At 40.8% G+C, this 14,961-nt stretch overlaps 3 protein-coding genes and 1 long non-coding RNA gene across 4 annotated transcripts; 3 read left to right on the top strand and 1 right to left on the bottom strand.

The window, feature by feature from the left end:
- Positions 1–950: 950 nt before the first annotated feature.
- Positions 951–1,736, top strand: LOC127775509 (pollen allergen Lol p 2-A-like). The gene has a single exon (XM_052301756.1). It carries the CDS (start codon positions 1,037–1,039, stop codon positions 1,370–1,372), a length of 336 nt encoding a protein of 111 aa, XP_052157716.1. The 5' UTR covers positions 951–1,036; the 3' UTR covers positions 1,373–1,736.
- A 2,335-nt stretch (positions 1,737–4,071) lies between these two features.
- LOC127777650 (pollen allergen Lol p 2-A-like) lies at positions 4,072–4,866 on the top strand. Its single transcript, XM_052304259.1, has one exon. The coding sequence runs from the start codon at positions 4,087–4,089 to the stop codon at positions 4,483–4,485; it is 399 nt and encodes a 132-aa protein (XP_052160219.1). The 5' UTR covers positions 4,072–4,086; the 3' UTR covers positions 4,486–4,866.
- A 1,338-nt stretch (positions 4,867–6,204) lies between these two features.
- LOC127776758 (bZIP transcription factor RISBZ5) lies at positions 6,205–8,231 on the top strand. Its single transcript, XM_052303293.1, has 5 exons — positions 6,205–6,512; positions 6,655–6,790; positions 6,882–6,957; positions 7,041–7,166; positions 7,421–8,231. The coding sequence occupies exons 1-5, from the start codon at positions 6,230–6,232 to the stop codon at positions 7,685–7,687; spliced, it is 888 nt and encodes a 295-aa protein (XP_052159253.1). The 5' UTR covers positions 6,205–6,229; the 3' UTR covers positions 7,688–8,231.
- Positions 8,232–9,017: 786 nt separating this feature from the next.
- Positions 9,018–14,267, bottom strand: LOC127776759 (uncharacterized). The gene is made up of 2 exons (XR_008018228.1): positions 14,052–14,267; positions 9,018–9,674 (listed from the first exon to the last, which is right to left on the bottom strand). It is a non-coding gene; the product is annotated as an uncharacterized LOC127776759 (long non-coding RNA).
- Positions 14,268–14,961: the final 694 nt, after the last annotated feature.

Raw genomic sequence — 14,961 nt, 5'->3', positions numbered from 1 at the left:
GGGGATTTTTTTTGGGAAACACAAATTGTTCGACATACCATATTATGACCTGAAACTATAAGCAGCATTGGTGGTTCTTTTAGCTTATTCGGAAGTTAAAACAAACTATATATTTGTGGATGTGTTCTAGTGTTCCAACGGATGATGGATTATATATGAACTATGTTTATTACAATAATTCAAGGGCACAACAAAAGAATAGATAATCATTTTCCTTTAAAAATATATTATAGTGAGCGATGAACCTATCATCACTAACTCCCACCACCACCTAATATGTGGGTTCTATTGAATAGTGAGTCATGCAAACAGTTCCTTCTCAAACCTAAACATGTTCAAATATTGTTTGTAGCAACGCACGGGTGTATTTACCTAGTTAACACCATGTGTCGAAACTCGAAAGAGTTTGCCTATGTGAATATACTTTGGATATATATATGCCAAAAATCTCCACTTAAATACTATGTTTCCCTATTTTTTTCACTCTCACAAACTAGTACATATACAATATAATAGTAGCATGACATCACTATAGAGTATAAATTGATGGCCGGTGATCAGTGGCATGTGCATGTTATATTATTTATTCGATTCCACTCGTTTGAGCTCCAAAATATGCCAAACCGCCATCAAAACCATATTAGGGGTAATATAACTGGTGTTGTAAAGTTTTTTTTTTTTTGGAGAGCAGACCATGGGAGGGGGTGATTGGATGTCCGATTTAGGACTTTTTCCTATTTGAATTATATTAATGCACTTTGCATTTTGAGAGGTCTACATCATTACATGTCAAGACAAGACTACCAAGCTCGGAGCTATTTATAGCAATGGTTGTCTACAAACAAGCTGGCCAGCGATCTCCATGGTGCACCACACGTCCATAGGTAAGCTTTCTTGCCCTCGCCACCCATAAATACGTGCCCAGCTGCAACATCAATCACCAACCACATTGATCCATCCCTCTATCAATCAAGAAACAAGCAAGATTATTCTAGCCAACTAGCTAGCTTGCGAATGGCTTCCTTGTCCCTCCTTAATGCTCGTCGCGGCAGTGGCCGCATTGTTGGTCATTGGCTCATCTGGCACTGAGGTCACCTTCAAGATCGGTAAGTCCTCTACCACCTCTACACTGGAACTCATCACCAATGTCGCCATATCTGAGGTGGAGATCAAGGAGAAGGGTGGCAGCGACTGGAGGGGGCTCAAGGAGTCATCGGCTAACACCTGGAAAATCAAAAGTGATGCACCGCTCAAGGGCCCCTTATCCGTCCGCTTCCTTGTCAAGAACGGTGGCTATCGCGTCGTCGACAATGTAATCCCCGAAACCTTTAAGGCCGGCTCCGTCTACAAGAGTGGTATCCAGGTCCAGTAATGGACATGCATGTCCTTGCATTAGGTCACATGGAAATTATTAACCTCTAAATAATTATCTATTCAAAAGAGAGATCGAGTCTGCATGTGAACACGTCAATAGTTAAATTTCTGTTGTTATTTTGTGACAACAGACTATTGACAAAATAAAGCATACCATGTGCCCTTCCCACATATTGGTATGGAGCTATATGTGCACACGATTTTGAATATATTGTTTATGTAGGATTTATGGGAAAAGGTAGATTTGGCCATCATTCATCGAGATGGTTGTGTACATTTGATTTTCCATAGTTCAAATATATATGGTTGTGCACTAAACTACACCTTGGATGCGCACCCCACCCCCTCTCCCCTCCCGCACCTTTTCTGTTCCCACATCTTCTTCCCGCACCTTCCTACCATATATCTTCCAGCTTTTGTTAATAAATTAATTACTCTAAACTAGTCTTTGTTAAGTAAATAAATTACTTATAAGCAATTGATCTTGCCATAAAATCCGCATTTGCGTCCCTTTCAACCTTCATTTAGTAAATAAATTACTCCTAACTAGTCTTTAGTCAGTACATAAATAACTTACAAACATATTGATCTAACCACAAAATCTTCATTGGCATCCCAACCTTTCTTATCACTTGGCAAACTATCTGCCTTGGCATCCCATCATTTCTCATCACTCGGCAAAATATCTTCTCATTATGCATCGTTAGTAAATATTTTACTATCGAGATTAATATCATTAGTAATTCTTTTACTAACATTTTATCAATCAGGCCCCTCTTGTACCTTCTATCTGTACACTAAATACTTTACTATTGATATAATATTTGCAGTAATTCGTTCACTAAAAGTATTAATTATTCTTATACCTCCTACTATCCATAGTAATAATACAATTATTAAAATGGCACCTATTAAAATCTACATGACAAAAAGGTGGCGCTGAATGTTTTTCCACCGCCTATATGGGAAACAGGGGAAAATCACATCTCAATGCCTATGAATAAAAAGATTTACTCTTGAATCACACCAGTAGAAATTACACTCAATCAACTGCCTCCGGTGACACACTGGCGAAGGTGCAACGTCGACATGCAAAAGGAAAGTTACACTCAATCAGATTGATGCCTGCACGAATCCGGCAAGCAGGACATAAGGACATTACAACACCAACTAGCTAGACCTGGTTTAGTTCCCAATTTTTTTTCCAAAAAGTCACATCAAATCTTTGGACATATGCATGGAGCGTAAAATATAGATAAAAACAAAAATCAATTTCACAGTTTGCATGGAAATCACGAGATGAATCTTTTGAGCCTAATTAATCTATGATTAGCCATAAGTGCTATAGTAACCCACATGTGCTAATGATGTTTTAATTAGGCTCAAAAGATTTGTCTCGCGGTTTCCAGGCGAGTTATGAAATTAGTTTTTTTTTAATTCGTATCCGAAAACCCCTTTCGACATCCGGTCAAATGTAACACCTAAAATTCTCTTTTCACAAACTAAACAAGGCCTGTACACATAGACGTCGAGGTGATGCAGCACTGCAGCTTCCTAGAGACCCAGATCCTCCTCGTTGACAGATATTTGTCACCCACAGTCGCCTCCAACACGAGCACCTGCATGGGCTGATCCTGGTGGCTGTCCATCTTGCTGCAAACAAAAAGCTATAATGTAATACATCCAAAATCTGTAACTCAACGAATCAAGAATCAGCTCATGAAGTGCAACGACGGGATGCGGATTTCCGATATCCAACGGGAATACAACCAATAAGCTGCTGACGCTAGTGGCCACAAGTAAAATTAAGAATATCTAGTCTAAAAAAAAGTTTATTCTGTCAAAACATTCAAATAAAAAGTCAACGGGACCATATGTAATGAGCAGTTCAGGAAAAAAAAAAACAATCCATCTGCTTTCTTGAACCACAAAATTCAAGAGAATCGCCATCAAGCTCCTTGAGTTTTCATGTATTGAAAATTTCAGAAGGAACAAAACAAAGGAGCTCAAGAAAAACATGGCTCAGTTGCAAGCAAATGAACCTCTCAACTAGCGGACCCATCGTGCTGCCCGCAGCCCCCTGCCCATGTGGGATCGATATGCCATCGACGAGGCTGACCCATCGCAACAGAACTAAAGCTTGTATACCCTTCATCCCAAAATAAGCTCATTTATAGGTTTCTGTATCCAATCGAGCTTAAAAACGTAGCTCAGTTGCAACCCCAACAAAGCAAAGCTTCACATACACACATACGATGCGTTAATTACGTTTCTAAAATTACTCCCGCATGACACAACCGTGATTAGATTTGAGAAAGATAGTGATGTGTGTATGTGTTATATTATTTGTTCAAATCTGCTCGTTTAAACTCCAAAATATGCAGATCTGCCATTAAAACCACATTAGGAGTAATATAATTGGTATTGCAAAGCTTTTTTTGGGGGAGGGAGGGGGTGGTTGGATGTCTGGTTTTATTAATTTTTCCTGTTTGGATTAGATATGAGGATTGCATGCCCTTTACATTTTGAGAGGTCTACATCACTCCATGACATGTGCTAATTTTGCCTGATAGAAAGACAAGCAGGACTACCTATCTTAGATCTATTTATAGCAATTTTACAAGTGTTTGTCGAAGAACAAGCCGGCCAACGATCTCCATGTTGCACCATACATCCATAGCTTAGCTTTCTTGCCTCGCCGCCCATAAATACATGCCCACATATGCAACATCAATCACCAAAATCATCGATCCAATGGCCTCCTTGTCTTCCTTCCTGCTCGCCGCGGCAGTGGCCGCATTGTTGGTCATCGGCTCATACGCCACTGAGCTCACCTTCAAAGTCGGTCAAGGCTCTAGCACCACTAGCCTGAACCTCATCACTAATGTCGCCATCTCTGAGGTGGAGGTAAAGGAGAAGGGCGCCGGTGACTGGACAGGGCTCAAGGAGTCATCGGCTAACACCTGGACGCTCAAAACCGGGGCAAAACTCAAGGGCCCCTTCTCCGTCCGCTTCCTTGTCAAGAATGGCGGCTACCGTGTCGTCGACGATGTCATCCCTGAAGCCTTCAAGGTCGGCTCCGTCTATAAGAGTGGCATCCAGCTCAAGTAACGTACACTTGTGCTCTTGCATTGGATCGCATGGAAATTGTTGATCTCTAAATAATTCTTTTTTTTCAAAAGAGAGATCGAGTCTGCCTGTGCGCAAGACAATAATTATTTTTTATGGTCCTTCCCGTATATTGTTGTGAAGCTATATATGTGCATGATTTTGAATACGTTGTTTATGTAGGACTTATGGTAAAAAGGTATATTATTTGGTCAGCCTTCACCGAGACGGTTGTTTACATTTGACTTTTCCAATGTTTTAATACATATGTATATCTAGATCAATGATGTTCATCTATCATTTTTACATGTAAAAAAAATCCTGTAAAATTCGCATTTACACTTGTGATTATTATTATTTTTTGTGAAACACAAATTGTCCGACATACCATATTATGACCTGAAACTATAAGCAACATTGGTGGTTCTTTTAGCTTATTCGGAAGTTAAAACAAACTATATATTTGTGGATGTCATGTGTTCTAATGTTCCAATGGATGATGGATTATACATGAACTAAGTTTATTACTATAATTCAAGGTCACAACAAAAGAATAGACATTCATTTTCCTTTAAAAAATATATTATAGTGAGTGATGAACCTATCACCACCTACTCCCACCACCACCTGATATGTGGGGTCCATTGAATAGTGAGTCATGCAGACAGTCGTTCCTTCTCAAACCTAAACATGTTCAAATTGTTTGTAGCAACGCACGAGTATATTTACCTAGTTAACACTAGATTTGAAAGATTGATTTAAAAGGCTCTCTAAATATTGATGAAGAAGACTTCCGTATAAATCATACCATTTAAGAAACACCATGGGATATTTTGGCCATGTACAACACTCCACCGTGGGTAGTGGCCACAGCACTCCAGCTAAGCGATGGGTAAATTCCCTTAAACCTACTCTATTCATCATGCGCTAATGGCCTAATTCATTTTACGTATTTTCACAGCCTTCTCCTCTCCTCTTCTCCTATACTCCCATAGTTTCATATTATAAGTTGCTCTAAACTTTTTAGTAGTCAAACTTATATAAATGTTATCAAATTTATAGGAAAATTGATCAGCATCTATAACATTAAATTAGTTCCAATTAAACTAACATTTAATATTTTTTTAGTATGTTCATTTTATATTGACAATGTTACTATATTTTTATATAAACTCAACCAATTTTTTTAAAAAAAATGACTAGCAACAAACTTATGAAACGAAAGTGACAGCTCTTTTTCTCTAACAACGAACTGGCGTACGTGGAAGGAACACGGCCACGATATCGTACAGACAAGAGAAGCCGCTTCGAGAAGACAGCCGCTGTCCATGCCGACGCGACTCCACGCGCGCCCCGCGTCTCCCTCCGCCGCAGCAGCCTCGTCAGCTCGCGAGATCAACGCCGGCCCAGTCAGCCCAGCCACATCACCGCCCACTCCACCACCCCACCCCGCATGGCCCGGATCTAATAACCAACGGACGCGGCTCGCGGGCCCACCGGCCCACCCACGCCCGCCCACGGGATCTCTCGCTGACTCGGACGACGACATCGCCTTTGCCGCTTTCACAGTGTGGGCCCCGCATGTCGGCGCCACGGGGGGCCACGCCCGCCTGCGCTGGATCCGAGTCAGCCTCGCGTCGCTGTCACACTGACGCAGCCGCGTGTTATCTTAATCAGCCACAACTTTTTAATGCCTAACCTTTAAATTAAGCCGCGACGAGCACTGCACGGTGGTCGGAGGAAGGCGATGATGAAGAAGTGCCCGTCGGAGCTGCAGCTGGAGGCGTTCATCCGGGAGGAGGCCGGCGCCGGCGACCGCAAGCCCGGCGTGTTATCTCCCGGCGACGGCGCGCGTAAGTCCGGCGTGTTCTCTCCCGGCGACGGCGAGATGTCCGTGTTGGATCAGAGTACACTGGACGGAAGCGGCGGCGGCCACCAGCTGTGGTGGCCGGAGAGCGTCCGTACGCCGCCGCGCGCCGCCGCCGCCTTCTCGGCCACGGCCGACGAGCGGACGCCGGCGTCCATCTCCGGTAGGTACACGACATAATTTGAGTTTTTTTGAGTTACAGAGCTATTGTACAAACAGCCCATTTTCTATGCGTTTATTTGGAGTTATGAAACACACCCAAATTTAGTCAAATTCATCACATGTTGGGTTCATTTTGGTTGCAGATGACCCCAAACCAACCACCTCAGCGAACCACGCGCCTGAAAGCGACTCGGACTCCGATTGCGATTCGCTGTTAGAAGCAGAGAGGAGTCCACGCCTGCGTGGCACGAAATCCACAGAAACAAAGCGAATAAGAAGGTACATAGTGATCGATCAATCTTGATTTCTAGCAAATGCAAAAAATTTGAACAGAGAACGCATTCTTATGAACTGCTTGTTCGAATTTCAGGATGGTGTCCAACAGGGAGTCCGCTCGACGATCCAGGAGGAGAAAGCAGGCACAGTTATCTGAACTCGAATCACAGGTATTATAAATTTCAAAGTTCAAATTTCCAGATGCGTTGATGCAAATATCAGTGTGATCTTACAGCAATCCATCTATGATCAGGTCGAGCAACTCAAAGGCGAAAACTCATCCCTCTTCAAGCAGCTCACAGAGTCCAGCCAGCAGTTCAATACAGCGGTCACGGACAACAGGATCCTCAAATCGGATGTAGAGGCCTTAAGAGTCAAGGTAATTAGAAACCAAACTCTCCTTCAGCCACCAATTATCGGCGCATTTAACTTTTCGCCACTTTTAAGATGCGGTAATTAAGAATTTACCACCCACAGTCTATGACAACATATGGGTCTTTATCACTTTATGTGTCTATGACATGTGAGTTCAATTGCAAATTGTCACTCGTAAGAGTAGTAAATAGTTAATTGTTTCCGATGGTCGGCTTCCGGCATCTCTCCAAACTTACCAATTCTTGGCTTCGATCCCAGGTCAAGATGGCTGAAGACATGGTCGCGAGGGCCGCGATGTCGTGTGGCCTGGGCCAGCTCGGGCTGGCGCCATTGCTCAGCTCCAGGAAGATGTGCCAAGCTTTGGATATGCTCAGTTTACCACGGAACGATGCCTGTGGTTTCAAAGGCTTGAACCTGGGTCGACAGGTTCAGAACTCACCGGTTCAAAGCGCTGCAAGCCTAGAGAGCCTGGACAACCGGTTATCCAGCGAGGTGACCAGCTGCTCGGCTGATGTGTGGCCTTAAGACACTTCATCCGTGTTCGAGAGAGCTTGAGATTCTAAGAAGCAGCCGGTGTGAATCTGAAAAGGCTAGTTGTTCAGTTTCCGATTTTTAGTTTATGTTTGGATTCTCTGGCTACTAATGCTCAAAATCTGGGAGAGAATCTAAATCGTTTGGGACAGATAAAAAATTATGCGAGAAGGTGTAGCTGACAGAAACCTTCCCAAACAAATCTCCATCAGAACCTATATGTAAAGTAATACGGTATCCTCTGTTACTAGGTGCATGTGCATAACTGACAAGCTGCTAAGTACTAGGTACTACAGTCTGAGGCAAGTATTTCTGGTGTTTTGGTGCTGAAGAACTATGTTTTAGTGCGTTTGATCTGCGGCAATCAAGGCCATCTGATCGAAATTTGATTGGTATAAATCTGATCGAAATTTGATTGGTATAAGTATAATAGTTTGATTTTGATCACCTCTAGTCGTCAGCGCCTTTAGTGTATACGCTCTGTAACATCTGTTACGAATTGATCTGTTCAGTATACTTCAACAGTCCTGCATTGGTTCAGTTCTTGGCGTAGCTCTGGTGCTTCTGGTGCGCATAGCATCGGTGTGAAATGTGCCACTTTTCATGGCAGTTGTAATAGTAAACGACTGCAAAATTACGGTGTACTATAATTCCTAAACAAATATGTGACAATTACGATGAAAATTATCACTAAGATGTTATTACCATTATTTTTCGTACACAAATCTCTTAATTTTTACAAAATTTGTTACTAAAATGTGAACTCTCTAATCCCACGCTATCCTTATTCTTTTTCAAGAAAAGCACGGTTGGTGGTGGGGATGGTTGACATATGGATCCTCCAGCCTCACATGTCCTTTCCCTGAAAGTTGGTGATGGGATGGTGACAGATTAACCACTCACCATCACCATTGTTTTTTTCTTTAAGGAATATAGATTGAATACATAAGATTTATGGGGAAAAGTATAGTTCGCCAATCTTCAAGATGGTTGTGTACAACTGATTTTCCAAAGTTTTAGTATGCTCCGAACCAATGAAATTCGTTCATCTTTTTTTAGCATGTCGGAAATGATGTGAAAATTGCACTTACACTTGTGGTTTTCTTGTGGATACAAATTGCTCAACAAACCATATTAAGACCTGAAACTATAACATCAATCATTAGTACATCTTTTAGCTTATTCAGAAGCCTGAACAAACTGCATAGTATCCACAAATCACATTTGCCCCATCCGCAAAGCAGAATGAGCGGCAATGAAGCTAGCTGCGAGAGGAGCTAAATTAAGCTCCCCATCTTATAATTGACCAAGGCTCCAACCTACGTCCAACAACAAAATTTATCTAATACTACCACAATACCAGTGTATTACAAAGGATCTCAAATAAATGTACCATTAGTTCCAAAAAAAAATAAAGAAACAAATAAATAACTCTCAGGACTCTCGTCTGCATCTCCTAGCATGCATTCTGGAGAACAGATTTATCAATCGAAAACAAAACAAGGCCTCTGCTCTAATCCTGCATTCCTAGTTTGCAATGTTCAGAGTCTGCAAGTTGACAAAACTATCACGGTAGCACCATACGATCTTCAACATATTTAATTCTAGCAATTTTGAGACATGAATCAGTATAAAGCTGACTAATATATTCTCAAAACTTGTCGTTAAACTCTCTTTCACTTACACTTCATTGTGCATTACAGACCTAACAAAGACAAACAAGGATTAGTAATGAGAATTCAAATTCGTGAAAAACAATGCCACATAAAAATAAAAAAGCATTGCACAACTACTAATTTCTGAAACTCGAGTTTGACATGCTATGTAAGTAAGTGCATGAAGAGGAATATCACAAATACACAAACCATGTTTATGCACATGTAACCCTTTGATTAGATGACCACATGTCAGCCGTCAGTGAAACCCGGGGATTTGTGTTCCTCAATACCTCATGCAAACCCAGCCGCTTGGTCTTTGTAGCCTATCAAAAGCATCATCCTTTATAGTAGTTCTAAACTATCATAAAATATGGATTTAAGCTTGCACAAAATCTTCTAAATCACAGTATGTTCAACAAAACTGAAGGTAAGTTATAGATGTGACACATCAAGATCAAAATTCCAATCTGTGAAGACAGATGAATCAAGAGTTAGGTTACAGTGCATTCTTTCAACCAATTGATGCGCTCGACGCTTTTCTGGACATTTCTCTAAGTGCCAATGGCACTAACTTGTGCCAATACCATGATTAGCTACAATGAATCTGTTGCGATCAATATATTTTCCACGTGTCCACTTTCAGTTAGCATAGATCAGTTCAAATCCTTACTAAAATATAGATTTTATTTTTTATTTTTTCTTCAACATTAAATCATATAAAAAATTAATCATTGCCGTACATGTGCTATCAAATGTTGTATATGCAACAGTAAATATTCCCAAAGTAAAAGATGAAATTGGTGCTACTCCAATTTGTCAAACCCCGCCTTGGCACCAGTACCGCGTACAATGGTACGGGAGACAGTGTGCCATGGAAGACAGCGAACACTTCAGCACTAATGTTAACTGCAGGAGTTTAAGACATCTGGAAAGGAAAAAAGGGCCCAAAAAACACTTCAGCACTGTCACGAGCTTCGGTGAGACTATTTTGTGGAGTTGAATGTAAAGCGTAGCCGTGGCTGGCGGAAGGGCAAGGGCAAAGTTCTCCTCGTCATCCCGACGCCGTAACGGCGAAGAGAGAGATAGATTGAATAAATTTCTTCTTATTCGATTACTTCCTCCCAATCCCTTTAAATAGGAAAATCTTACAGATAACAAAACTCAATCGTATCCTAATCTGAAAGTAATTGATTAACAATCCTAACTAACTTACTAACAAACTCTAGAGATAAAACGAAATTAAACTAAAACATTATCCTTGTTTAACTTGAGACTTATGCCTACTCTGATACTTACGCCCCCACATGACAAGCACTATAACTGTAACAAAAAAAAAAAAACCTGAGAACCTCTAGATGCATGAAGATAATGGGAAAATGACAGTGAAAAGAATCAGATAAAGGGTTGACCAAACAGAATTTCTCAGAGAAAAGTAAAGTTGTCTCTGGAAAGATCAAGAGCCGCAAACTGCGCCGCCTTTTCAGCTTTCCCCCCACCTAAAGGGCACAGTGACATTATTCTCTTCTTTAGAAAAAATGGTATGGCATTGCTCACACATGTCACCTTGCCACAGAATTTGTTCTGGTCCACTACAATCTAATGGTCCATTTTGTAAGTAGCATACCTTCCATTATTTGGCAAGCCTAGCTAATGCTGTATATGAACACTACGCAGTTTCTTGCCCAAAGAGTAGGTCAGAAAAAAATTGCACATTGTCTCCTCCAAAATCACCCATATGCAACTTGACTAAATCGAATTTAAACCAATGAGCATCGAATATTGACGAGTAAGTGGTAGGGCACTCTGGAATGATGAGTCCAGGGGTGAAGGAATGTTCTCTCAGAAAGAGATTAATCCAAAGTCAAAGAGGGAATGGGCATGAATTCTCACTGCCTCTCAGCCAACCACTCAGCGACAGAAATACCCAACTTGTGAATATTAATTGATAATAAGAAAATAGGCATCAGTAACTTATATTGATCGATCTGGATACAGCTCGCGTGGGAGGGAGGAACACATATCTTGGAGTACTGTTGATTCCTTCAGGTTTCCTACTAAACTGAATTCGATTTGCTTTCCCTTGATATGAGCATATTTAACTTTGCTCCAGATTGTAGCCATGGTAACCTTTAGTGTTTCGTGTGTATTTTCAAGAAACAACAGAATATCTACACACAGATTGCAGATCTTCCCTCCTCAATAGTTCTTCCACAAAAAACTTTTAAGTCAACAAAATTCAGAACACATTCGATTGTTCTGAAATTTTAGCATCCTAAAATTATTTAACTAATTACGTTTTTGACATTATCATGGAATTGCCTTTTACTTTTAGAACAATATTATTAAGTCTAGTAAGCCATGAAGAACTCCATGATTTTTCAAATCCATTTCTTTTATCCTGCACCCACAATATCATTGAGCTGCACTGTATAGCTAATGCAAAGTCTGATTCAAACAACTTTTAGCCAAAATTTTCCTCGGTCCCAATAGCTCCAGTAGATAAAATAATTGTGTAAGCCAAAGAGAGCAATGCACAATATATCAGTAAGGCGCATTGCTCTTTGTGTGAGGGGGCAGAATATCTATCCATATCAAACCTAACTCCTCCATATATACAAAAGAATCAGGCATTGTCTTTGATAAAAGAGGCAGATCAGATTTCACTTGTACACTTTTGGAAGCCTATAAATAGCAAGCCAGAAGGATCATAGAGTATTGCAGAACACAGAAGGCAAAGTCATATGGATGACTGAAATCCTACATAGAAGCGGCAGTCGATGGCATGCATCATCTAGTGGTGCATATCCTAGAGAAGTTCCGAGAGAAGTATAGAGAGACTATTAGGTGCTTGTTATCACCCAATGCTAGGTATGAGTTATGGCTATCAGTGGCCACTCGTGAAATGAGATAGAGAACGGAATGCAGCCAAGGATGACTTGCCGGTACGTGTATGCATGTTTCAAGGTACTATATGTGCCCCCAACTGTTTTAGATCCATGCTGACATTTTCCGGCAAGTTGTCCTTGGCTACGTCTTGTTCTTTTTCTCTCACGTGAGGCCATTGCATGGTTTGCATTTAGCTTCCAGGTCATGCATGTACAGTGATGTATATCACTGTAAACCAGAAATATATTGATGGGATTAAGGATTAGTTTAGTTGTGAAGGTGATGCACTTCTGATTGCTCACATATAGATATCCAGGCAACATCTGATTCAACCTGATTGATCTTTCCGGTATGATGACAGCTTGTTCAGAGTTGGATATGCCATTGATGTAAGGTGTTGCACCTCATGTTCAGTTATGTTACCTCATTCAAACACACATGCCGCTGGATAGATGTTTGGACACTTTCTTTTTATTTTGTAATTTAAGCAAACATGTCGATTATAGGTGTCGTGGCCCATGCTCAACAACATTGGCAATCCAAGGATAAAATAACTTGCAGAGGCTATACCTTGTCATAACTAACTAGCTAGCATTATATTCAAAGTTTTCCCCTTTTAACTAAAACCCACCGCTTCAAATGTTTCAAATGATCTGTTAAAAGAAGCATAGACAGTCAAGTTTCTTGATTACTCAAATTTTGAAGTGATGCATGCCCAAGATATAGCGACAGCTGATAAGATGGGAATATATGTTTTGTTGTTTGAGGTTAATGGAAGTTGGTAATAGCCGATAAGATGCAGGATCCTATGTTTGGGGTCTGAGTTTAATGGAAATTGGTAGTACCATGATGCGTTGTGAGGTGGAGTGACAGCAGTAATCAGCAAGTCTTTCTTCATTGGTGGAGTGACAGCAGGAAGATGGTGCCTAGAGCTAAGGGACGTGGTTATGACACAATCATCATTCTCGCAGCTTGGCCGATTTGGAAAGAACGGAATAACCACATCTTCAACAATCAACAAGAACATGGATGGAGGTGGCTGCTGCAGCTGCAGAGGAAGCTGCACTCTGGCATTCAACCGGGGTGCCAATCTGGCTCTCGCTGGCACGGAAACTGTGGTCACAAAATAGATGCCGCGAGAATTAGACCTTTAACCGCATAATCAGTTTTTTTTTCTTTTGTTTCTCATTTTAGGGATTTGTAACTTGAGCTGCTGTACAAACACTCCATCTTAATACAAAAATACGCAGTTCTTATGCGTATTCCCAGGGAAAAATGATGTGTTGTGAGGGTTGTCCAAACTCAGTTAACTCCTGTTGATGAGAAGTTAGCTGGACAATCATCAGTAGCTAAGAGGAAAAAAAAAGCACTGGTTCTATTGGTCGACACTAGATTCAATGCTACTATCCAATACCAAAGTCAGGACATATATGGTCTAGTAGCAATATCAAAGTCAGGATATATATGGTCTATTTTTTTTAGGGGATATATGGTCTAGTATTTGATATAGAGGGAAAAAAATTCCATTAAAAATCTACATGAAATGAAAGAAGCAGTGATGATTGAAATCCCCCATTTGGCCACTAGCCCCAGGAAACCCAATCAGTCAATCTAAGTGTCACTACTACTAGTAGTACTAATTAGACCTGCCCTAGCAATAGAGCAACTACGACGAGCTCCCACCGTAGTCAGATTCGCAGGCACTAGGGTGTATCAATATCAATCAAATCGAAGGATCCCACGGTTTCATCGGCGATACAATTTCGCAGCGGAGCTTCAATGCTTCATCAAGATGTACACTACAAGTTGGTTACCTCTCGAGCGCCCGTGGTCGCGTCGCGTCTTCGCGCGTGGCCCCGTACGTCGTACGCGGCGGCGGAGCGCGCCGCCCACGACGACCAGCGCCCGCCATCTGGCCTGGGGTTGCCTCGGATACGACGCCGCGGCGGCGCGGCTCGTCGGAGAAGGGGAAGAAGGCGACGCCGCCCGCTTGCCTCTTCGTGGGCTTCGAGACTAGTATTTGCTTTGGATTCTCAATCACTCACTAGGCCTGGTTGAGAGATGGGCTGGTCGAGCTAGTGGGCTGGCATGTGAGGATAGGTTGGTTGGGTAGACTATTCCATCTTTTAATTCTTAGGGTAAATTTCACAAAACTATAGGTGTTTTAATCAAGTTATTATAAAACTATGAAACTACCGATTTAACACTAGGTTTATCATAGAGCTATAAAATATCGCAAAAGTACATATTTAGTAACAAAGTTATCACAAAACTACAGGTTTTATATCAATTTAATCATAAATTTTGGACATTTATAACTCAAACATAATATTAGAGCTAGGAATTAAAACGTAAAAATATGTACTTTTTGATTATATTATTAAATTTTTAGTTTTATGATACTTAGCCTTAAACGTATAGTTTTAAGAAAAAATTATTGTTAAATATGTAGTTTTATGGTACATCAACTTAAATATGTAGTTTTGCGATAATTTAGCTTAATTATCTATTGTTCTGTGAAATTTACTATAATTCTTATAAACAAAAGATTCCTTCGTTTCTTAAAACAAGAAAAGGATAAAATATTCCAGGAAAAACTTGGAGTGGAACTTCGTACGAATTTGGAACAAATTAACAATAAATAAGGTAATAAAATAACTAAAATATTGTTCAACAAGAAGAAATCGTCCATAAATTCAGGACTTTTTATAGATTGCAAAATTG

This window comes from Oryza glaberrima, chromosome 6 (genome assembly GCF_000147395.1).
Source record: "Oryza glaberrima chromosome 6, OglaRS2, whole genome shotgun sequence".
NCBI lineage: Eukaryota > Viridiplantae > Streptophyta > Magnoliopsida > Poales > Poaceae > Oryza > Oryza glaberrima.
This window is presented reverse-complemented; position numbering and strand designations above follow the sequence as displayed.

Bases quoted from the DNA above. Each gene is read 5' to 3' on its own strand.
- LOC127775509 (XM_052301756.1), top strand. From the start codon at position 1,037: ATGCTCGTCGCGGCAGTGGCCGCATTGTTGGTCATTGGCTCATCTGGC.
- LOC127777650 (XM_052304259.1), top strand. From the start codon at position 4,087: ATGCCCACATATGCAACATCAATCACCAAAATCATCGATCCAATGGCC.
- LOC127776758 (XM_052303293.1), top strand. From the start codon at position 6,230: ATGATGAAGAAGTGCCCGTCGGAGCTGCAGCTGGAGGCGTTCATCCGG. The intron at 6,791-6,881 runs GTACATAGTGAT...TTCGAATTTCAG, and splicing joins GAAACAAAGCGAATAAGAAG to GATGGTGTCCAACAGGGAGT. The intron at 7,167-7,420 runs GTAATTAGAAAC...CTTCGATCCCAG, and splicing joins TAGAGGCCTTAAGAGTCAAG to GTCAAGATGGCTGAAGACAT.